This window comes from Lytechinus variegatus, chromosome 1 (genome assembly GCF_018143015.1).
Source record: "Lytechinus variegatus isolate NC3 chromosome 1, Lvar_3.0, whole genome shotgun sequence".
NCBI classification, from domain to species: domain Eukaryota; kingdom Metazoa; phylum Echinodermata; class Echinoidea; order Temnopleuroida; family Toxopneustidae; genus Lytechinus; species Lytechinus variegatus.
This window is the reverse complement of record NC_054740.1, coordinates 83,530,571-83,556,878: the sequence shown is the minus strand read 5'-3', so window position 1 is coordinate 83,556,878 and position 26,308 is coordinate 83,530,571. Positions and strand designations below refer to the sequence as shown.

The following is a 26,308-nucleotide window of genomic DNA, read 5'->3' as shown; positions in this document are numbered from 1 at the left end:
GCCAAATCCACTCTTTCGAGTGCTTAATTTGTGTAATTTTATTATAAATTAATGAACATGAATGTTTATAGGAATTAAGTCAATTTTGAATAAAATTTTGTTAAGTGAGGATCAGAAAATTGTAGGAAATTCTAAAAAAAAAGAATTCCTCTATTTAACAAGAGTTCAGGGGGTCTGCTTCACAAAGGACATACAAAAAATACAAAATGTGGTAACTTTGCCATAATTGAAGTACATGTAGGGCTCAGAAACCAATCAAACTGAAGGTTTCCATGGTAGTTACCATAAATAAATCTTTATGAAACAGGCCTCTTTGTCTAGTTACATGTATCAACAGCAAATGACAAGTAGCTTTTTAGCAAATGTTGATCTTCATTTTATTATTGATAGCAAGTTTATTAATGAAGGGACCTCAGGTGCATCAAGAGTCTTTCTAACTCTCAGGTGAAATCATTTCCCTTGAAATGAAGATGAAAATAGTCTGTCCCCGTTCCTCCATCTGTTAAAGTCATTGGATGTAAGCAACAACCTCCACCTGCTGACATTCACACTTGCTTTGCTTGTATGAAGGCCCCTCATTCAGACTAGTAAAAATTAGTGTATTTTGAGTTGATTGGATCAACCCGACTGCTAAGTAAGAAAGTAAGGGTAAACTTGATTTAGACTGACAGCAATAATTCCTCTCATACCCCTTTCATAGTTAGAGCCGAAGTGGAGTTAGTCCGGAGTCCAGGAGGAGTTACTCCACTTTGGAGGGCAATATGAAAATTCTGAGATTAGTTCGATCCGGATTCAAAGGGGAGTACTCAACCACTTCGAGAAGCTTATCGCTGTGATCTCGCGCCTGTCGATCGACCCTGAACTTGCTTGGAAACCATGTCGACGACTGCGGATACACCGCTGCAGTGCTTGCCAATATGAAAGGGGGTTTAAAGTCGGTCCGCAGTACAAGCGGATCAACTCAACCTGGAGTTACTCCGCAGTAACTCCACTTCGCCTTCACTATGAAAGGGGTATCAGAAGGACTTGGTAATAATGAGAAGAGGTGGTAAATGCACTCTCTTGGTTTCATATTGAAGACCAATGCTTTGTGATATGGCTTGAATGCTTTCATTCTACGCTATGTGAAAACCAATATCTTGTATTACAAGTACACATAAACAATGAGTGTGTTTATGTGTATGAACATTTGATAAAAAAGAATTTTAACTGTACTATTTAATATTGATATTTAACACCCCAAGTTGTGTGTGTGAATTGGATTATTAAAAGGCCTCTCCTTGTTATCGCAGTTGCTTATAAACAATGATTATTTGAAATTGCTGGAGTAAAACCATGATTATGTTATTGGAGGAAAAATGATAAAATATTTGATATTATCATATATATATGTGTGTTCCTCATATTGTAGGCCTACAAATGAATAGGCAATAATGTGTTGTCATCAACCCTAGTGTGTGCCACCGATCTGTGTTGTACATATAATCACTGTGTTTTGAAACATATATGAAATGGGATTCATTAATTTAAAATGAATGAGTTTCATTTTCCTTCTGAAAATAACAGAATTTCTGTGTTAATATACCTGTTTGATTATTCTCCTTTTTGTAAAAAAAAGAAAAATAAACTTACATGTATGCGGTTGTTTTGTAAAACTACCTTGTCATCTGAACAGACCATACTAGTTCATCGCCAATCATCATCATCATCTTCTTCAATTCAAATGATGTCTTTAACAGCTGCAGGTATCGCCCACTTCAATTGAACTTGAATCTAGTCTTTCAGGTTTCAAGGAAGTGATTTGTCCCTGTGTTGTTGTCTCTGTACTTCATTCTAGGTGCTCCAACCTACATGTATATTGTTTAGAATATATGCATGCATAGAAAACATGTACAATGTGACAACAGGAATGCTCGATAAATTATTGAAAACTAGAACTAAATATTGACTGTACATTTTTCATGGTCTTTCTCTCAGACCACAAAATCAGACCATCCCAAAATAGAGAAAAAGCAAACAAGCACATGTTACATTACAAATTTCATAAAATTTGATGTTCATGTGAATAAGTACATTTATATAGCATTATTTGTATCATTAGGCCTATTGATGGTTATGATATCTTATTGAATGTGGCATTTCATGTCTTTTGAGCTACTCTCCTAATTGCATTATTAATACATCCATGTTCTGTCATGGAAGATTTGAGCTTTAGCGATCTGTATACTGGTAATTTTTGTTAGAAAATTGATGGTAGTATTCATCCACTGCACTAACTTGCAAACATCTATTTTCATGCAATCACAGTGTCTTCTTCATTTGAACCTGTATTCATTATTAAAGGCCAAGTCCACCCCAGAAATATGTTGATTTGAATAAATAGAGAAAAATCAGACGAGCACAATGCTGAAAATTTCATCAAAATCGGATGTATAATAAGAAAGTTATGACATTTCAAAGTTTCGCTTATTTTTAACAAAATAGTTATATGAACGATCCAGTTACATCCAAATGAGAGAGTCAATGATGTCACTCAATCACTATTTCTTTTGTTTTTTATTGTTTGAATTATACAATATTTCAATTTTTACGAATTTGACGATTAGGACCTCCTTGCCTGAGGCACAAAATGTTAAAATAATGGAATTCCACGTGTTCACGGAGGAATGAAACTTCATTTTACATGACAATGACGAGAAAATCAAAATATTTCATATTTTGTATAATAAAATACAAAAGAAATAGTGAGTGAGTGATGTCATCAGTTCCCTCATTTGCATACCGACCGAGATGTGCATATAACTGTTTTTGTGAAATGAAGCGAAACTTTAAAATGTCATAACTTTCTTATTGTACATCTGATTTTGATGAAATTTTCAGTGTTATGCTTCTTGAATTTTTCTCTTTTTATTCAAATCAAGTTTTTGTTGGGGTGGACTTGTCCTTTAATGGATGCCAAGGCAGTTGCCTGTACAGATCCACTGTAGATTTATATTGACAGATCTTCCTGTCTCATCTCAGCTCAGCCAGAGATAATTAGATAAAATATTCATGCTCCTTGCTTGCAAAAAAGAATTAGGGCACAGATAGAGGGGTCATTCACTCACTATTTATCAGGGGAAATTTAACTGGGGGCTATATAAGAGCAACCCCCCTTCTCAAATGCTATATAATAGTGCCATCAAAAGTTTTAGATAGCCCCTATAAATAATTATTGGTAACATTACTGCAAAGATGTAGAAAGAGCTTTCATTAAGAATTATTGTATATTTATCTGTATCTACCTTTTTTTTTAGAATTCATTGTCAATAGGGATAAATATCAAGGTGAGGATGGAAATGTTAAACAGTGCAAAGATTTTGCACAAGGTGAAAGAGTGGACCTTCTATTCATTGAGGCAAAGCAGAATTGAATAGAAGTCAATGATTTTATTTCGCCAAATCATGTTCCTTTGAAGCTCCTTAATACACTCTAAAATACTATATTATTTTTTTAATAATATGATTATTTAATTTCCTCTTGCATTCAATATTTTTTCAGAATTGGGGGAAAAAATATCCCCTGGAGGAATTTGCTGAACTAGGCTTGCATGTTTTTGTATATGCAGAGGTGTAGTGCAGGGTCATTGGTATTTATATAAAATGACAATAGATCGCGTTTAATAATTTATCTCTATTTAATCCTGGAATAGGGAAGTCTTCACTCAAGATTTGTACACAGTACAATACATAGGCTTGTCCAGTATACAACATTGCACAAAAATTTTCTTTGATTGTTTGTGTTTCCTGGTTGTAAAACCTGGTTATTATCAAGATAAATGACACCCTGAAACTGTATTCCAAAGTTTATGCTTTTTAATACAACATATTAAAAATGTGCCATTAGACTGACAGCTATCACATTCAATGACCTCTCATATGCCTTATATCATGACAAAGATAGTGTAAACAATGTTTCTTTTCCGACTTTGCCAGGAGGGATGTACACGCACCATCCTGAATTGTCAACAAAATGATTGATAATTATAATCTTGTGTGATATTAGTAGGAGGTAGTACTTGACCTTTTTCATTATAATTTCTAAAACTAGTTTACTGGAAATTGGTTCAGGAAACTAAGAAGATCGGTTTACTAGCCGCATTCCCATTCGATCAGATGAAAGTGGTTTTCAAAACCATTTCACGTAAAGTGGCCCTGTTGCTATGGGAATGCTCTCAGTGGGGCGACATGTTTTGCGCAAAATTCGAAACTGCATCGTACATGTAGACATTCTACACACTGTGTGGAGTAGCGCGCTTAGGGACAGTGATTTTCCGCGATCGCGGAAAACGGACGGAATTCACGGAAAGGGCCTTTTGAAACGGAAAGTGGCATTTCAAACGGAAAATCACGGAAAACGTATTTTCCCTCAAAATACACAGAATAGCAACACAAATTACTCCAAAATCACAACAAAGTGAAAATATTAAATGGCCACAAAACCCCAGAAAACACGATCTCACTTCGCTACAATCATGACAATTCACACATCGTGATTGCACTCGACATCAGCACACTCGATTGAACCCCCCGCCCGTACCCGGCCAGCTGGCCGGGTTGGGCTTCACACTATCATATCATTCCAACTACACGGTCGTGTGTTGCTGCCCTCTACGTTTGAAGATGTAACAGCACGATATCGTGGTCTTAAAATCCAAGATGGCGGATTGGCAAACGCCGTTGACTGATGATAACGATGTCAAAAAACCCCAAAATTATCGATGAAATATCATTTCACTGTGAAATAATGCTAATAATGTGAAAGGTGAGGATGTATGCATGCTAAATGTCTTTGTAAAAAAATTATATACACCCGCATAGATCCGATTAGAACGGATTCTATTGTGTTGTTTGTACAGTAGCAGATAAAATTTTGACCAGTGCGAGTGTACGTGTAATTTTGCTATTCAATGTGGAAACGGAATTGTCACTTTTCCGTGTGTACAAAGTCTATGGGGAAACAGAATTTCCGTTTTCTGACATGCTGAAACGGAATTTGAGATTTTCTGAAACGGAAAAGGCAATTTTTGAAACGGAAAATCACTGTCCCTACGCGCTCAAAATGTGCGAAGATCGCTTCCCGAAGAATGGTTGTGTCCCCCCTTTGCTAAAACCTGTTTAACGAGGCGAAGCGATCATGAAAACTACATCGTAAGGTGCTGTTCCCAGAGCTACCAAGTCTCACGCATTATGCGTAAGACTCAATCATTTTGGACTCTTGTTCATCCCCTCAAATCTGTCTCACGCAACTATCACAGCCTATCCCCATATACATTTTACACAATGTCTGTGATCTCACTCAGATTCACAGAAAATCTCGCGCCTAGCTGGTCTTTGAACTTGGCATCTCTGTGTTCCAAACTGGTTTGGAAGATCACTTTGACCGTTCTCATTTCATGTTAAACTACATACATGCAGTTTTCAATATACAAGTTTTTGTGCGGTAATGAGAAGGGGGTCCTTGAGTAGTAATAGCAGTAAAGGTGTCATTTGGGGAAAGTGGGATACACATTCTTGTACAGTACTTTTTCCAGAAGTGTATCCATTTATATTCCAAAATGTGATTCCCAATTTCAAAGTACTGTACATGAAAGGTCTATTTATGCATTTTTTATTCATTCATTTATGTTTCTATTTTTCTTATCTTTGCAGACCCTTGACTCAGACAGGAGTGGGCTAAATAAGATGAGAAAAAGTATAAAGGCAATATACAATACAGGAAATAGTAAGTATAGTCCTGATACTTTGATATTAGAACAGGCTCTGGCCAGTTGTACAGCGTACTTCCATAATAAATCTCTTCAACTCTTTAGGTCCCTGCAAAAAGTTGTTATAATTTTGAAGTGTGCATGTACCTTCTAGCTTGTAGGTATATTGTCTTTTTTAAAGGGGTATTTAAAACATTTCCCTGGAAAAAATGCCAAGAATTTTTTCTTATGTTGTGGGTATGCAAGCACCAATTGTACCCACCAGTCTCACTTTGCAAAAAACTGCCAGAAATCCTCCAAGTCACCCACCCTTGTCAATTTACCCCCAAAAGGGTGTTCATTACCATTTCTTTTCATTGAGTAAATTGATCATCGTCATATCCATGACTTGAATACCTTTTCACTCTACTGCCATATGTATGGAGTGTGATTTTGATACCCGAGAAGCTTGCACATGACTTGCATTGCATACACTTGCATGAAGGCATATGTTATTTGAGATTCATCAGCTAAAATGGCATTGTTTACACATACAGTTAGGCAGTGTTCTCACCCTTATGAACTTGAGACCCACTTTCACACAAATTTCTGAATGATGGAACACTGACACAAGTGAGGGAGCGTAGCAACCGAATCAAAACTTTATCCATTGCAGGCATGGAAGTTGAATGGTCTGGCCGCACTTTAGTAGAACTTTTATATGAAATTTTCAAACAAAATGCAAGAGAAAATATTGAGTTAAGGTTTATAGAGTTACAGTTTTAACATGTAGGCTTGCCGATCCTATGTGCGTCTGGCCATATTGAACTCAGCTGATTAATGTTTATTAGAGTACTAATGTCTACATGTGGGATGTGTATTGTCCCCTACAGAAATTTAAGCGTGCCGCTTGCTAGTAACTAGCATGCGACTAGCAGGGCGCTCGCTTAATAAGTGAGTGCATGCTAGCGAACAGTCCCTGCTCGCTAAAAGATCGCTTAACTATTACTCTGCACGCATATTACATGCTTATGCTAGCCGCATGCTAGTTACTAGCATGCCGCAAGCTTGCGCAAGCTAGTCGTACGCTTGCCGCAAGCTTGAAAATTTCTGTAGGGGATGTCATATTCTGACGAAGCCAACAAAAATCTGTTATTCTTTACCTTATAACTTCACATGATGACATGATAGATACATGTACAATACTAAGGATAATCCATGAAGATGTATAACGTGAAATTTCAGAAACTTTTAGGGAAGGTTATTTCCCCTGCCAGTTCACCCCGTTCACCTGTTAATTAAAAAGCATAATGGGTCATGGTGCTATAAACATGTACATGGGTATTAATATACTACATGTATATTATCATTTGTCAAGCTCCAAAGCTTGCAATATTGTAATCCCCATCTCCTGGTTGATTAAAATATAATTCATGTTATTTTCTGGGTAAAGTACTAACTGGATGCAATTTATTTTCATGCTGCATAACTACACAGTGTATGTAAACAAGGAATTCCAAATTTCATATTGCTTTAAAAAATGAAATATTAAATCAGTGACAATGAAATGATTTTACTTTATAGTACAACTAATTATCATTTGGCATTTTGAAAGATATCTTCATGTTTGTTTCTTTGAACACCATTCTTCTGAAAATCATTTCTAAAATTTGCTGAACAACTTTAAAAATAAGTTTTAAAAATGAAAGGAAAGAAAAAAAAAGAAAGGAAGATACAATCTCTGAAACTGTCTGATTATGCAGTCACTAAATTTGTTATTTTTAAGTGTGCAAAGGGCTTGTTTTGATAAAAAATGAAAATGAAGAAAGGCGTGACATATCCTCAAATTTAAAATTCACAATTTCACAAAGAGGCAATGTCTATTCAGGGGATGAAAATATATTGAACAGTCATAACACTTAATTAATATTACTATAGGCTTACATAAAGATGATAGCAAAATTCACATTATTGAGCCTTTACCATGTACATGTACCCGTATGCAGGCTATGCAGGAAATACTGCATTGTAAACTTTGTTGATGGTTGTATGTTGTCATGACAACCCTTAAAAAAAAGAAGTGAAGAAGGAGTCTGTGTATAGTGTTTTTATGTGAATGAATATTTGATCTTTTGTCAAGATCGTACTGACAAGTTTGATAAGTAAGATCTTATTATAAATCAAGTCGAGTGTGCAATGTATTGGTCTTCGAAAGGGAGAGGGGGATGAGTCCTTTGAAATATTTTTGTAAAATTTTTACAGCACAAAATGTAACCTCAATAAATTCATCCTAATTTTAGGCATTGTAGGTTTCGTGAAAACCCACACCAATATCCATGTATGTATGCCTACCCCAAACATATATTTAACCATATCAACTTTTCCTGATTTTTTCCCCCAACTGTAGAAACTTAATCTTTATGAACTGATTTTTTTGTTCTTTTGACACAAGTTATAAATAAAGATTGGTTTTTCACAAAATGTTTTAAAAAATGGCAGGTTCAAATCTTTGTATTTTATTTGCCATAAGTGCCCCAAACATGAATAAAACATATGTTTAAGGTATAGAAGCTTTGGGAATTGTTAGGAGGGATTGCTTTTCATTCACAAGTAGTTTTTACTATCCATTATAAAAGTCACTACAGAAAGAAATTATAAAATGCTTTCAATCCGCTAGCCTTCTTACCAAGGGATGGAATATAATCTGAATATGGAGCCTCTTTTCACGTGACGACTTTCCAGTATTGATTTTTCTGTTGAAATTGCATTTGCAGTGAAGCATACTATGGATGGGGCCCCTTTGAAATCAAAACAAAAGTGTGCTATCCAGGGCTAGATGGCAAGAGAGATGTGGGATTATTCATTATCTGTGCATGCATGCATGCCTTGATGAAAGCCAACAGAAGCAGGTCAAAGTCCATATTAGGGTTGATTTCATTTTCCATCATTTTGAAATCTTATTTCACATTTATGTTTTAAGAAAAAAAAAAACATTACTGAGAGAGAGAAAGAGAGAGTGCCAATTAAACAAAGATTTGACAGATGAGAAAATATTGAATACTCATCTCATGTACCAATGCTTGTGTAAATAAGTTTTAACAGACAGTCCTCCAAAATGTAGTACTATTAATCAAACATTTTCTTTTCACTTTTCTGAAATTTTGAAAATTGTAATTGATTTTTATTACTCGCCTTGATACAGACAAATGATAACAATGATGTTCAAAATATATACATGTAGATCTCTATGTGTTTCCAAAGGACTTGGATATTAATACCCTGGTTGTAAAGCAGACAGCCATGTGAAGGAAATATTTCCTGCCAGGTATCCATATGTACCTCACCTGAGTTAAAGTGATTGGTATTTGGTTTGAATTTTAAAAAATCTGAGCTAGAAGGTCACACTTGTCACCTGTGTCTGTGATATGTTACAAAAATGAAGCCCAGAAAAAATTGCGTTCGAAAATGATTATTTAGTGCTTCAGAAATTGAAATATAATGTGACCGGGAACACCATCTTCATTTCATCCCATACACTTATGTGTACTATTTAGGTGTCTATAAGACGCCTATTTACAAAATCGGGGTTTGCCTTGTAGTTTTAGCTTTCCATTCTCAATAATGGTTGTTTTCAGGGTTTATTAGTTCTAATACATGCACTTGTACACATGTTTCATCTTGGTTTGAGAATTTTTTAATTCAGCTGCTCACAAAGTTAAACAATACCTTTAAGTACAGCACAATGGGAATCAATTTTTGCTGAAGGAAATTACAACATGGCTAGGATATGAACCCACAATCCTCTGTTTCTTTGTCCAGACATTAATCCACTTGGCCACAACTCTCCACATACAATTATATTCCAAAATCCAAATACATCTTTTCAATTGTCACTAAACTTCTATGCAGAATGAATTGGACCTGTATTGTAACTAGAGGAAAAAAGCAAGAGCAAATTTGTGGTATGATGCATTCGGGTAAAAATCAATCGTGATTCCTCATGAAAGTCAGATGAGGCTATTTATGTACAAAAAATATTGATGTAACTTTTTCATAGGGGACTCTCATGTAAGTCAATATATAGTGATGTACTTCTGTTAGAGGGAATATTGAATACCATCCATAATGGATATGAAAATTTTTAACCCAAGGGTTGTTCTAAAAGACTACAGACTTTTTCCTGTTTTGGTGTTTATTGGAAAATGCACTCATAAAAAATGTTTTTCTGAAGGGGCATGTATTTCGGAATGTGTTTTCCTTATGAAATTGTGAAGTGTAGACCTATACGAGATATGAAAGTTGTTGTAATGTAGTTTATATAATTTGCTTGGACACTGCAATTCAGCCCTCAAAACATGGGAACCAGCCTTCGATTTCCATTTCCATACAGTGAAGTCATTTTAAATGCATATATTAAAACAATATCAAACTTTGTTTTTACAGATTTGAACTACATGTGTGTACAATCTGTTCTAATCTCTCCCCAAAGATGAATTCAGGCAAAAATACACCTCATTTCATTTTATCTGCTGCTAAGGCTACTGTTTATACTTACTATACAGCTAATTCCAGCATATTTTGCCCTAGAGATTGATATGCTAATTGTTTTGAGACACAATCACTATTTTTAAAATTGTTTTCTTCCTGAAAATATGGCAGGCATAAGATGTGGTGATACACATATTGGTAACTGTACGTAATTGTGGAAATCTACATATGGTATTTCATATTTTTATGTGTACTGCATTTTCTTGTTTGATAGACTTTTGACAGGTTTGACAATTTTTGAAAGATTCTGTGGAGCAATGTTGTGAGAATGGTTTTTGAGTAATGAGTGTATAAAATGTATACTGTACATCATGCTCTGTTGGCATTGGCAAAAATGGCTTGCACAAACTGTACTTCTTTAAAGTCTTTCACCAGACGCTGTTGTTAATCCTTGCCAATTGTCTTGAATTGATATCTAGGAGAGGAAATCACATGCTTATATATAGACATACATTGGAACATGCAGACATAGAAAATGCCATGGACATAGAGAAACTCCCAAGCCTTATGATCCGAGTGTCTAATCCCCTGTCATATCTCTGTGTTCATAGACAGGAAATGACAATTAATTAGCACTGCAACATTTTTATGAAAGCATTTTATTGATCGTGACACTGCCAGACATTATGATATATTGGAAGATAACAAGTCTGCATTATACACAAATGTGTCATATAAATGTACAGGCATATGCAGCAAAGGGTATCGTTTATGTCCTTTGCTGGTTTTAAATGTCAAGCCCACCCCAACAAAAATTTGGATGAATAGGGAAAAATCAAGCAAACACAATGCTGAAAAATCATCAAAATGCGGATGTTGCAAATGAGGGAACCAATAACCAATGACACCCATTCACTATCTATTGTGTGTTCTTCTGCATATTGTTTTATATTGTCATTTCATAATAAATAAAAGTAAGGCCTATTGACATATTAAAGAAGGAAAGACCATCCATAAAATTTGCTGGTGTGCATTGTATAATGAGCATTCATGGTGAGGATAGCTTTAATGAGCTGTGTGGGCTGACATGTACATGTATTAGAGTGCATGTAAATGCTAAGTTAATTCATCAGTATGATCTTCATAAACATGTAATCCGGGGGGGGGGGGAGTCAAATCTATTGCATTGCTGTACACATGCATGACCAAATTATTTCCAAACAAGTTTTTTTTTCTCTGTGTGCAAAATAACCCCCTAAACAAGTTTTTCATGGGCTTTATTTACACATTTTTGCCCCTAAACAAGTCTCCAGGATATGACCCCGAGGAAAAACATACCCTTAACACGTTTGGCTGGTTTAAAAAAAAAAGCTTTGGAAAAACATACCCTAAATACGTTTGACCCCTCAGTTGACAATTGACCAGTCTTTCAAAACCACCCTTTTCTTGAAAATCAATGTTTTTCATACCCTTAACTGGTGCACGCGCAGTCTTCATGTATAAAATATAGACTGCTTTTAATAATGAAACTTGAAGTCAATTCCCTTAGACTTCAAGAGGAAATATTGAGATTTCCATTTATGTAGCTCCTGTAATTTGAAGCACTCTAGCATAATCTCTTCCGTCAACGTCAGAAGGAATTCAAAGCCTCAATCAATCTCTGCATCATCACTTTGCTGATGGTAATAACCTGTAAACAAATTAGGTTTTCAATCAACTGGTAATCATGCAATATCATTTGAAATATTTACATAAGCCAGATATCATTTGAGATACTGTCAGATGTAAAGGTATCAAAGCTGGATAATGATTTTATCCGTTTCATCGTTAAAAGGGATCAACTCTGAGGGATTTTCATCTGAAAGCTTATTGCTCTTATACTGATCATACATAGCTTGTATGTTTTAACGTGTGTTTACAAATTGGAATAATGAAGGTTACAGTTGTTTAATTCTGAAGTGAACAACATATATGTATTTTCTTCTCATTGATTTCACATATGGGTTATTATTGAAATAGACCCCAAAATGTTTTGCATAAATGTATTCAACATTAATTTACAAGTGAAATTGTGTGTAGGGAAATGAACTGGTAGAAAACAGAGCAAATCCGAATCGGCATAAGTCAGAGAGCTTTTTCTTGTTTTATTTAAAATCATTTTTTAAACTAATTCATACATTTTTTTTTCACAGTTGTAATCTGAATACCTCTAACTTGCACTACCCTCTTCAACTTCTTATAAACTAAACTTATGTTTGGGGATAAGTTTCAATTCAAGTTTTAATTTGTCTTTTCACATCTGAATTTATGCTGTAGAATCGAATTGTTTATTCTCAAGTGTAACACATATTCTCTTTTGTGTTACGTCCTTGTTCTTGTAGCATATGTAGGAAACCTGCTGTCTTTCTCAGAGAATTTAGAGAAGCTAGGATCCAATTCCCTCACCCGGGAGGAGCCGGACCTGGGAGCTGCTTTCCTCAAGTTTTCTGTCGTCACCAAAGAGCTCGCAGCACTCCTCAAGAATCTTGTAAGCATATCAAATTTATGTCAGATTAACACTGTAAAAGAGGATGATGGTCCAGTGGGTATTGTTATCAAAGGATTCCAGTTTCTGTCTGACATTACTTTGATCCCCACCTACAAATTTTTGAATGTGGGATTTTTACTGTTCTTTTGGAAAAATGACAAAGAGTTTTCAATCCAAACTTTTTTGTAATAAATATATAAATAACCAGAATTTTACAAGTTGACGATTACGAAATTTCCATTATGCAGAGGAATCTTGTCCTGAAATTCTGCTGTTGCTGTTCAGGCAAACTATCCAAGTTTAATCTCAAGATGATTTGTAAAAAGAAGACAATCAGTAGGCTACAATTTATGAGTTGGTTTACTTTTATTTCGAGATTACAATCAAGTCAGCTTTTGATTTTGGGGCGAAACGCCCTATTTGGTTCTTTTTCTAGCTCATTCAATATAAACTGAAAATCACCCTCTGTTATGAATTTAAATATTTTGTGGAACCCATATTACACAAGCTATGTATCCCACAGTCATACTCCAGACCCAGACTTGAAATTTTCCCACTGGTTTTCTTGAATCTCAGGATTAATCCTGAAGAGGGTTAAAGTGGCTAAGTATATTAGGAATCTTTGGATTATCATATGGATACCTACATGTAGTTTTTATGATGATACTAGGTGGTTTCAGACCGCCTCGAAGTTCGTCAATTCCAGGTATTCTCTGATCGGGAAATTTACCCCGATCAGAAAATACCAGGTATTTTGGTAATGTGAAAGCAAACTACGCGTAATCTCCCCGAAAGAAAATACCCGCTAAATAGTAGGTACTTGGCGAAATTACGAGAACTTTCGCGGGGATTTTTCCAAGGTCGCAGGTATTTTGGCGATGTGAAAGCGAATTACGGGAACTTTTAGCCCAGCGTGTCGTTGGGCTGCTGGGCTAGTGATTTTGAATCTCGCGCCTTGCCTGCTCATCAGACCATACTATGCGCATGCTCGTAACTTCAGGAACTTATCCCGAAGGGTATGTTTCGGGGCGGTGTGAATGCAGGAATAATTAATGGGTATTTTTTAGCCGAAAACAGTTCCCGTAATTTAACGGGGATTCTTGTGATCGAGGCGGTTTGAAACCACCTACTGTTTTGTTTTGTCTTTTGCAGGTCCAGAATATCAATAATATCATCATGTTCCCATTGGATTCACTCTTGAAAGGAGATTTAAAGGGGCAGAAAGGTGACCTCAAAAAACCTTTTGAGAAGGCTTGGAAAGACTATGAATCAAAGTAGTAAGTATCATTTAAATCTTTTACAAATTGCTTATTAGCAATTGATGTCAAATTTGAATATGAATGCAGCATATTTTTTGTGTGAGAAGTTCACCATCAATCATTTGCAAATTCTGACTAATTACCATTACCAAAAAAAATACTTTGTGGGACATAAAATTTAATTGATTGCAAATTTATTTTACACCTACATTGTACATGTAAGAATTATTTCTTTTTCAACATCTTTTAATCAGATCGACTTTGGACTGATTGTTTATGCTGGAGGGAATTTTTTTTCAAATAAAACTGTATTTTATTGATAATTCAAAATCCCAAATTTGATTGTGGTAAAAAAATATTTCTTGTAAATGGTAAGATGATTTATTAAGTATCTAATGCTCTGAAATAATTTAAAATAGATTTTTAGAGGCCCAAAACAACCGAAGAGAAATCAAACTGTATTTTGACACTCATTGGAGAAAGAAAATTGAAATGTGATACATTGTGATACTTTGCAATAATTTTGACCAATGATACTTCAACATGATGTGTATGTTCAGGAGTTGTTATCCCACCAGAAAATGCACTCGGACTTCATGCTGAGTGTTGAATGGAGACAACAACACTACAAACTTTATAATGTGATATTTTATAAAACTTTATGATATAATAGACTTCACAATTAAATATCTAAAACATGACAGAACTTGAACACTTAAAATATGTTTATTTTCTGTTGGGGTTCACTAACTTTTTAGCACCATTGTATGTGAACAGATAATAATTTTATGGTTGAGGGAAAAAGAATTGTATGTTGAGGTTCAAATCAAAGAAAAGTTAGTTATGTCAATATTATCTGTGCATATCAGATTACACTTTTTCCTAAACATTTCCATATGTGCTGTATATTCATTACTTGTACTTGGATTTAGGATATTCGATAGGTCTGTAACTTACTATCTGTGAAATTTCCACATGTATGCAATATCAGATAGATTGGAGAATAGTTAATTGTAAACAATGCTGAAATATTGAATGAAATCAATCATGGAAGAATAACAGGGCCCCCTCTTACGAATAGTTGTGATTTATCCGATCAATCACAACTATGGAAAGCCAGCAAATTCAACATATAAAATGCATGTTTGTTCAAAAAATTCTACATATGAATGTATATTCATTGATTTCTTGACAATTTGGTGTGTTCTCCTTTGTTTACAACTTGGACATTTTGCAAATTTCCTGTAGAAAAAAATCATGGCACTGATGGATTTCCATAGAGTTACGATTAATTGGATCAATCGTAACTCTTTGTAAAACGGGGCCCTTCTTGTTTACAACTGTATAGATACAGCATGGTTTGTTTACTCCACATTGTAATCTTCATTCTTATAGATTGCTCTATTCATAAATCTAGTATGGAAAGGATTGTAGATTGATTCCCCCATTCATACACACTAAATCGGATCTCGGGCATGATGGAGATATCTTGATAAAACCTCTGTGCTATCAGTTGGACCCCGAGGCGCAATTATTTATCTGTCATTCTAATGCTGCCATAAATTATTTTGTGCTGTGTTTCGGCCAATGCAAGGGACCCCGAAAAGGGGGAAATACAGAGAAAGGCACATATATTTATATGCCATATATCTACCCCTTTTTGGACATGGAAGATTATGACTCATCTTGCTGCTATTATTACAGTAGTGTTCACACTGTTCAGACAGAAATTCAATTCAGCCTCAGATCTTGCAAATTACTATAGAATAAAATGAGATTTGTCAAATTGCTCCTAGCAGAGAATGAAATTCTGTTAAAAGCTAAAAATTTATTTTCATTTAAAGTTGATTAAATATCACCCCGAATTGATTTTTTTTAATGTGAAGAGTAAAATGAAATGAATAGGTCATTGAAAGTATGAAAGAAAGGATGGATCTTTGAATTTGAAAGTTTTTAAAAATGAATTGGCATTTCTGTGTCTTAATACTATCTACATGTACTGTATGTAGGTTTGCAAGCTCCCATCCCATTTCCAGAGCACGATGAAACATTTTTTTTTTTAATTTCCTATTTATGCAGTTATTTAATATTATTTTTAAAATGTTTTATTTTTTTAAATATTTGAATTGAGAAATGTGAAGAGTAAATTTTGTCCTCATTAACAATGAAAAATATTTGATAGAAAGAGTGAATATAATTTTTTGTCAAATATATTTGCCTTTTGTTTGGTGCAGCTTTTCTCATGTATATCTGCATTGACAGTGTATTTCGCAGATTTGCCCGACATAGCAGTCATAGCCAAATAAAAGTATGGTCTAGAGGCAAGTAATGTAGGTGTAAAGCTGCCGAGTGTTTGATAAAGAACTAGGTATTTCCTATTTTATTTCCCCTTGCAAATTATTTTAAAAGACTTTGTTTGTATGGAAAACAAGAAATAATTTTTTCTTCTTATAAATCCTGTTCACATTGTAAAGATGGCATCAATAAAATTGAATATCAGCATGTGAGTCGCATAGTAAAGTCGATTTTTGAGATATATATGAAATGAATATTTCTGAAAGAAGTACTTACCTAGCAAGCTGTTTAATGCATTAATCTTGTAAATTTATATTTTTTAGATTACTATATACATGTATCCATTGAAGTGTAAATTGTCAATGAAACAATCTCTAAATGTTTCAAATCTTTGTACATGTGAAACCGGGGAGCCGTTTCAGAAAGGGTCAAGTGTGACTTGAAGTCATGCCAAAGTCCCAATAGGCGGTGCTGCACCAGCCCGAGTTTGCTCAATCTCGTGTTTTTAGCCCGATCGACCCACTTCGCTATCAATCTCGAGATTCAAGAAACCCTGTCTCCACCATCGCAAGAAGAGCGATTCCTGCTCAAGCGAGGCATCAATGCATTATGGTCTGACGCTGTGAATAAATAATCTCGAGTGAGTCTGCACCTGCAAATTAGCGGGATAATTTGTAAAATAGCACGCTATTTTGCAAATAATCCCAAGTTGACTTGGAATTCAATCTCGAGATTAATCCCACAAACTAGTGCGATAATTTCGTCACCATTACAAATAATCTTGAGATTGTTCAGATCGGGATAATATGCCGTATCAGAAAGAGCACGCTAATTTGAAAACTCGGGCTGATGCAGACGGCTTTAATGTTTCGTGATGATTATGCAATAGAACAAATCCCCTGAGCATTAACTGACTGATGCAGTTATTTGCAAATGCACATGAGAATTGAAGTGTGACTTAAAGACATAATCTGTGAAATGAGATTCTCCACAAATATTCCATGCAAGGCAACCATTGGTAATGTCTTGTACATTAAAATATTGTAATTCTTATATACTTGGTTGGAAAAGCCTACTTTAATTTACATTTACATTTATTATTAACAAATTGGAATTACACTGTACACTAATCCCTTTCGGCTGTAATATCAGTCAATCTTATCATAACGAGCGCACATAATTGTCCCTTAGTTTCATGTGGAAAATAAATCACTGAAATGGTGACTCTTTATAAATTGCGAAACTGCCCGGAACATGATGAATGTGTTATGGTTGTAATGAATATAGCTAGTGATAGTGGAGTCATTGGGATGTCTTTATATGGTCGTTACCAATCACATGTGAAGTAATGGTCTTTCTTCCATGGAAAATATTTTTTGTTTGTTCCCATTCAGATTAATTTGAACATATCAGCAGCCTGGCAAGCTAGTAACAACAACTAAAGTTTATGATGAAGATGAAATGGTATTAAATCCTTTCTGTGTGTGAATGTTGCCAAGTTTGATCTCTACTGCAGAATCTTTGTGAAGACTTTGTGACTGATCTTGATTGATCAATAAAGCACTGATCTTGTAAGAAAGGCTACATGTAGATGCAGCCATGTTTGGGTGCTGGAAGATGAAAATGTGATGAATGGAGTGTCAAAGTAATACAACTGAAGCGTGGGAGGAAACTAACTGAGAAGCACTTTTATCTCAAGTATGTGGGACTGTGAAAACAAAGGCCATGTTCAGTGTAATTTGAAAAATGTCCCGTTTGGAGAAATGAAATTGTGGCTGAAAATGCATTAATTGTATACCAAATGCCTGTCCATAGCACAAAATGAAAATATTAAAGACCTTGAAAATGCTGTTTTTATAACATTGAGAATCATTCCAAGGTATTTCTAGATTCTTCCTTTAAAAATTTGTGTCTTACATATATATCTCATTTCTTTTCAGCTCAAAAATTGAAAGGGAGAAGAAACAGCAAGCTCGAGATGCTGGTCTCATCAGACAAGTTGTGTCTGGGCCAGAGGTAAGAATAAAATCATTTTGTCTTTTTCACAGTTTTCTTCTGGAGAGCTATTATTCATTGAATGTTCAGCCCGTAGTTGCTTTAATAATAGCATTGATAAAACAGTGAGTTACTTTGGGAATGAATCAGAAGTTTTCAATTCCAAGCTCTTCTATTTTGCTATTTTCTTCATAATTTTCACTTCACACATATTTAATTGATGTTACATTAAACTATTCATCTCTATGTTTGCTGTTGGATATGATGGGAGGTCTGATGGTAAAATCTTTGACTGATGTTGATGTAGAAATACCCAGCAAAATTGTATTAAATGGAAATAAGGAAAAGTTAATATATTTTCTTTTTTATTCCAATGAATGCAATCCCTTTGTCAGCACCTAGTGCTTATAAAATAGTAATGATCATCTTTAAATTCTAGCATTTGAATGGAATTCAGTCAGATTTCCAGCTTGAGACGAATGTTTTCTTAAAAGTCTGCTGGCTTCGTGATAGTCCTGTACATGCAGGAATGGGGATTCCATAAATTGGTGCGTGGTGCAAGCTCACGTTGGTGATACGTCTATCAGTGCTAGCCCTCAGACTTGACTATTTAAACACGGAAAGTGAGTCAGTGGAAAGGAGTTCCAAGGGAAGACTGTTTATATTAATAGCAACATGACAGGTTATCATCAGATTGCTGCAATGCAAGACTGTTCGTGCTCCACGTAGCCCACGAGGAAACCAAGTATATTGTCTACGATGAGAAAGTAATATTTGTTAGTTAACGCCCTTCTTGCAGGTACAATATAGTAGTTGATATCATCTTTGAGAGTCAGAAGGATATCAACTGGCTCACTTTGTAAAATAAAATTGCCTTTAATGGTACCTTTGGTAAATGCCAAAGTAATGCATGTTTATCTTAAGATGATCCAATCAACAAAATGGGAAATATGGAGTTTGGAGTTGTAGCAGTTTTGACTCCAGCCTTGTAATCAAAGGGCCATGTGTTACAAATCCAGCAGAGGCACCCAAATCCTTTGGCAAGGCCTCAATTTACACTTGGCCTCCCTCTACCATTTGTCAAGTGGGTACCCTGTAGGATGCGAATGGAGATGATGGGGTTTCACAATTTAAGCTTCTTGACAGCCTATTACTTGAATATTACTCCCCAGGGAATGGAGGTTGTGCATTCACTGTAGGCCATCAAGCCCAAATCATTTGTTTACATACAATTTTTTTTCTAAAGTATTGTAGAGATGTGCTATCTAAAAGTGAAATGTTATAATTATTATATAGCATATGAGATCTAGAGTAGGTGTTATAGCCCAGCCATGATTTGTAGGTGATATTAATATATTGGAAGGATTTTATTCATTTTGGTGAAGGTTTCAACCCAATGGGCATGGCCAGATGAAATGTTTATTTAATTTGAAGTTGACTTTTTCTTTCAAGAGCACAAAAGCAGCATGATATTGTGAGCTTGAATCATTTCAGGTGAATGCGAAGGTATCAATGTACGTCCCACTACATACATAGATTGGACATATGATGAAGCTATTTCACAAATTACCTGTTTTTTGAAGGATCATGAGGCTCATTAATTTCTCAGTTGGCATTGCATCTGTGGCACACATGGTTCATTCCTCATTATCCAGCTGTCTGCCTGTTCTTCGAAGTTCATTTTCCCAGATGATCGCCTGCTGAGATGTGTATAAAATGATGATGACCTCTTTCCAACCTTCAACCTGGATATATGCACTTTTGGGAAGAACTCTCTCAAAAAGATATCCAATTTATACTCAGTCATGGTTTGAAGGATGGCTTTCTTTCTCTTTTATTGAGATTTGAAAATGATTGAAGTTGGAAATTAAATTGGTTATTAGTGAGTGAAAAGACAGTTCCTATCACAAATGCCTCCATATTAGTACACCCAAGTAGATTTGATCTGTACAGGCACTTCTCCTTCAGGTTTGAGTATCCCAAATTTTACCCTGGCCCTGGCTTCTTGAAATGTAGATTTTTCTTTCAAGGGTTCTATCTGTCCAAGAGTTGGGAAATTATCTCTCTTGATCATTTTAAAATTTGTTCTTAAAATGAATTGCCTTTGTTACAAACTTTCTAAATAATATAAATTTGATGGATCCAATCAAACTGACAATGTTTAATCTCCTTTTTTTATGATTCTGGTAGTCACACTGAGTGGCTCTCCTCATGCACTATCTCTCTTTCTAATTAAAGTGATTTGCTCTGTAATAGAGCAACAGTAAGTTGTGTATGAAAGTCCATGGTGTCTTTATTTTTTATAGGAACTGTCAAAGTCCATGTGTATCACACCCCAATCGTACAACAGATAGAGCTAGCGAGATAGGAAGGAAATGAGTGCTGGATAGAGGGTTATTTCCTGACTGAAACAAAACAAAAGGAAAACCCCTTCATTTTCTCTTGGTAAAGAGTATAATATATATACAAATATCGTTCAATTTGAGGAGAGTTAGCTGTACCGATTATATAGTGATAGAAATATATATCTATTATTAAGTGTGTGTATTAACCTTTTTCTGAGTTTTTGTTTTTACTACACTATTTGCTGTAAATGTCATCACCACCAGCAACAGCATCGTTAACAAAAAAGAAGTACATGCTGACATCAACAGCAGTACAGGAAATTTTCTGCTTTATTTGTTGCTGCATATAGGCATGTGTATGTTCATATACAGAACCTGTACTTTTATAGCATGCACATAAATGTATTAAACCCTACCCTCGACTACTGAATTATTCTGCATATCCCACAGCCTTAAAACTGAGACCAACCAGTTCAGAGTCAGGGGTAAAAATAATTTTAAAACCAGATAGTAGGTTTATTGTGTCCCCATAATCTAGATGGTGTTTGTGTCGACTGCATAGAATAAAACCTTTGAAATTGTTGTTAACCTTTCAAGAAGTAGGTTGATTGCCTGGTAATGCGGACATGATATTTAGACCAATAGGTCTCATAGAAATTTAGAATGGTCTCAATTGGGCTATTATGTTGTAATGATCAGGAATTATTACCTGTATGTAGGACTTGTCTCCCATTACTATTTTAAGTGATATGATATATATATGTAGGTTGATTGAGATTTAAAGGGGGAAAAATAAGCAACCATTATGTTATGTAATATCTAGCTATCTATGAAGTTTTTAAGTTTAAAGTGGAGAAAGACTGGATCTGGAATTCTTTCATTCCTTTTAGAATAGAAAATACAGTCCCAATTTACAGGTGTATTGTACAGATTCAGGCTACCATATTACTATTCAATTTTTCATTTTATAGAAGTTGGTCAGACATTTAAGTTAAAGGAAATAAAGAAGGAAAGTGAAGTGTAGTTTGACAGCAGATAATTTAATTATGTTTCAAGAAATGACATGAATATTTGTTTTATGTGAATTTAAACGTGAAAAATTATTAATTCATCAATTTTCTCATTCGGTCATCTGTCCATTCAGTCGTTTGTTGATTTATTCATCTATTCGTTCGTTCGTTCTCCCATCCATCCATCCGTTCGTTCATCTGTCTGTTCATACATCCACAAATTCATATTGATAGAATTGATTATCCAGTAACTGAGGTTCATGTAGTTATCAATTAATCAATCTGTTTTCTTTCTAGGGCTGTCGTTTATGTGACCTCGACCCAGAATCATGATTTGAATCACAATTTGAATCATGATTCAAAACAGCAGCATGAATCACGATCCGACAGAATCAGCGTTTATACGACCATCTTTCTAACGCTGTTTCTCCCTGAATTCGGGCCGATCCAGTGCGCATCACAGTGCGCAGTTTGACCCAGGAAGTATAGGTCAACATTTTCGCACGTGTTTCTAACTTCACGTCGGCTGCTAGATTTTTGCTGCCGCCGGAGCTAACGAGCAAACGTTTGTGCAAGTGCAACGCTTACTCGGCTTCCGAAAAATAAATCTTTTACTTCCAGAATTCCGTGTATTGTACCTCATATTGTTTTTGATCGGGAACCAGAAGGGGTCATTATCCTTCCTCCCACCTCCCGATCGATTTTTCGTGTCTATGATGGTCCTGTACTGGGCACGAATTCTGTTAATTTTGTCTCGACAGGCGGTGCCACATCTCCGTTGAAATCGCCGCTGAAAGGGATCGTCTTATTTCTGTGAATCCCGGTAAGGGATGCTTGTGCTTCAGGCTGAGCCCAAAGCACAAGCAGAGCCCTGAGTTAATTCATCGTCGATCAGTCCAATTTGTGCCTTTGGAACTTGAAGAAATGATTGATGAAAACAATGAAATATACAAATGACGCTACAGTACAACCCTGGGGTACAGGTACAATACACAGAATGATAATTCCTAAATGCTGGCAATACTGCTACACGAAAATTAACCTGCACGAAACACACAAGCGCGCGCCTTTGAGTCGAACCCGGAAGAAGCACGACACAATGACGTCATAGAATCATGATTCAAATCACAATATCGTTTATACGACCTTTTTCGTTCGTGATTCTACAGAAACGTCTTTCCAAACGCCCCTTTTTTCGTGTTTCATGTTTGTGATTCTAATCATGATTATATTCAATTTCGACTAAACGCAATCGTGATTCTGCAGAATCGTGATTTGAATCATGATTCTAATCATGATTCTAGGGTAAAAAAGTGTCGAATAAACGCACCCTAGGAAGGGGGAGGGGCAGGGGTAATAATCTTCCGACTGTCAACACCTCCCCTGATATGTGTACTTAATGCTATGGGACTGAAGAGGTTACGTCAGTATAGACCGCAGGCCGTCTGCTTACCTGAGCTAGGGAGTTGACAATCAGGGGGATTCCTTTACTTACCTTATACCCTGCCTGAATCCAAGATTACCTTGTGCGGTCAATTCTTCCATGAAATATTCGGGAGTGTCCTGGCAATGTAACCTGTATAGAGGAATCTCGGTGTAACCTTACGCGCATAGTTAATGCCACACTTCCCCCTGGGCAAGGAAACATGTTATTAAAGCGGAGTTACCCGGTCAATTAATTAAAAAGTCAGTCGGTGACATGAAGGGTGTATTATTGTTGGGCTTAAAGTCAAATAGAGAGGAGCAGAGGAAAGAGGGAGGGAGGATATAGAGAATAGCTTTGGCAGAATGTTCCTTTTTTATTAAAGGTATCACTGCTCGGCAATAAATCCTTTGTATCTTCGATCTTATCAACAAAGATGTAGAGGTCTTGATTAATGTCATCTTGGAGAGTGCAATTAAACTTTTAGGATAGTAAAAGATGCCATTATCATATACATGTAACACTTTATTAAAAATGATGGGATGTCTTAGCGCTTGAAATAAGGATAAGAAGTGGCAATTAATGGACAGTAGGAGCTAATGGCTCAGTGTGAATTTATTCTGCAGTGACGTCATTTTATAGCTACAATGTACCTCTGACAATTTGAAAGCTATAATCACACAGGTACTGATGGGGACGTGAAATTGTTTTCCCCATGACTTTTCAGCCTTTTTGTCTTTCCGTACCACATAAAAAGCCATTTTGGAGTCTTTGAGTTAGACTACAAGACTTTGTCTAGTATTTTCTTCAAAGTCTTGCCTTAATTCTTAATATTAAAAAAAGAGGATAAATCTTTATATCAAGAACTGTTCTTGCTGTTATTGGGATTAGAATTTTAGAACCGGTAACCTTGCCAGCAGGTAAGCGCAAGGATTTTCCCATTGAGCCACACTAACAAGTTACTCCAGTTGTTGCCAGTTATTAATAGCTTTACGATGTTTCTTTCATGAATATTCATGAAAACATGTAGTCTTTAACCATATTCTGATGCTGGGAAGATAATGCTGTAGGAAAAAGTATTTAGCTGTAAAGACATACATGTACATGTACACAGGTACAGACCTACAAGTAGGCCAATTGGAAAGGTGATATTGAATCCAGTACAGTCAATATACATGAACACATTATGGACATGTATATCCATTTTATTAGGAAGGTGGGAAAATCAAAGTTGTACAGAAAGAGAAACCATGTACTACCTTTTGTTTAAAGAACCTTGAAGTTGACTTTGGCTACATGAATAATCTAATCAGCACAATATCTTTTGTTCGAGCTTTTTATTACTCTACTTTGCGCATGAACTGATGAAGAGCAGGGCCTTGTTTGAAAAGAGTTATGATTGATCCGATCAACCACAACGTGAAAAGCCAGTTACACCAACATTTAAGATACATTAATCTTCAAAATATTTTATAGATAATAATGTTTATCACACATTCAACGTTGTTTTGACAATTCATTGTGCATCTTCTGTGCTAAAAAGAAAAATTGTGGAAAGTTCCTGCAGGATAGATTTGACAGTGATGGATTTCCATATAGTTGAGGTTGATTGGATCATGGAACTACATGTACTCCATGATTGGATCAATCTAAACCCTTTGTAAGATTGGACCCTTGGCTAGGATTTGATTGATTTAGAATTCTTTGTTGACTGACTGCTATTTAACCATTTAGTTTGATTGAACAAATGTGATATGAAACCTAAAATATGGGTTTTACATGTATCATAACAAGATTGGTCAAGTGATATACATTTGATTTGTTCACAGGCCAATTATACAATGGCAGTGATTTATTGCAGCACTGTGATACTGTTTGTAATTGCCTGAACATTGAAAATGTCAGGCATTTTTGTTATTGTTAATTAGAAACCAAATGTTGATCTGTTTATTATGTATCATCTGCACTGAATACATGTATATTCAAAGATCATTGTCAATATTGTTCACAAGTAGCTCACATACACCATGGAGCTATTAATAGTGTAATAGCTCCATGCGTGGACTTATGAATAATCAATCTTCATTTTATTGTAAGTTAGTTAGTTCTACGTAAAGTTCATTCATTTGGATTTTAAGTGCTCTTGATGTCATTTCAGGCCCTCATCAGTATCTAAAGATATCAAAGCAGTGAGAGTGTGTGTCTAATTATCACTCATTAAACTTGATTCCAGGTATAAATCTTTTATGTTTCAAAACCACATCACATTCTTTTGTGTGATGGTATCAATATTATTTTGTATATTGCTTCTTTTTTTAGAAGCTGGAAATCACTGAAAATGCGATGGTAGCAAGTGATTTTTACGAAACAAAAAAGGTTTACTGATATTTTTTTTATTGTTGATACTCGGCCCCATAACAAAAATTTTTGGTACTGATAGTAGAAATTTTGTACAAGATATTATATTAACCATTGTGCTCCATGGATATTTGATCAATAGTTGATCAATGTTTTGTGTTACAGGCTCTGGTTGCATCTTCACAGCAATTGCATTTCGCATTTCATGTCTCGTATTTCTATTTTTTGTTTTTTTGTAGAATTGTTATGACTGATTAATGAATTCTCATAATTTTGTTTCTGTCATTCCAGGTTGCAGAGGAGATGGAGAAGGAAAGGAGAATGTTTCAGCTACAAATGTGTGAGGTAAGAGAAACATAATATGTTAAACATTCACTTTGATCATATTGGCGTAATATTTTGCGATGGATCACAAAGTACAATGTTATTGTGTAGTTTATAAGAAAGCTGATCCCAAGCTTTTGAATAATGTATAACTTGTCAAAAATTGTGTGTACGGTAACCCATAGGAGTACTCAAGAATTTCAGGGAGAGATTCGCAAAACAAGATTAAAAGTTTGAGGTTCGTTCAAGCATTAGATGTGTGTAATGTGCAAATTCTACTTCTCTGAGCAGTCTAGAAAGAAATATTCTTTATACTGCCCATAGATATTACAATATCATAATTCTTGTTCCTCCGCCTTAGCCTTCTCAGTTATTTCGAAGTAAAAGTACTGACAACTGATCCCAGATCGAGTAATACCTGTACCTGTGTGTCTTTGAAAAATGCACTTATCTGAGTTTATTGATAATATGTTAGTTATTTTTATCATTATTATGACTCAGTATGGATGTACATTATTATTTGGTTTTGATAGGGGTCGAGGTATAAATTTCCATTGAG

The 26,308-nt window shown here is 35.3% G+C and overlaps 1 protein-coding gene across 9 annotated transcripts in view; it reads left to right on the top strand.

Annotated features, from left to right (window-relative positions):
* The window catches only part of LOC121425564 (arf-GAP with SH3 domain, ANK repeat and PH domain-containing protein 1-like), an 85,206-nt gene that overhangs the window by 23,324 nt on the left and 35,574 nt on the right, over positions 1 to 26,308 (top strand). For all 9 annotated transcript variants that reach the window (XM_041621703.1, XM_041621692.1, XM_041621675.1 and 6 more), the window contains exons 2-6: positions 5,691 to 5,763; positions 12,595 to 12,740; positions 13,893 to 14,017; positions 18,235 to 18,310; positions 25,717 to 25,770. In XM_041621703.1, the coding sequence (XP_041477637.1) occupies positions 5,691 to 5,763; positions 12,595 to 12,740; positions 13,893 to 14,017; positions 18,235 to 18,310; positions 25,717 to 25,770 (474 nt within the window). The remainder of the gene's footprint in view (positions 1 to 5,690; positions 5,764 to 12,594; positions 12,741 to 13,892; positions 14,018 to 18,234; positions 18,311 to 25,716; positions 25,771 to 26,308) is intronic.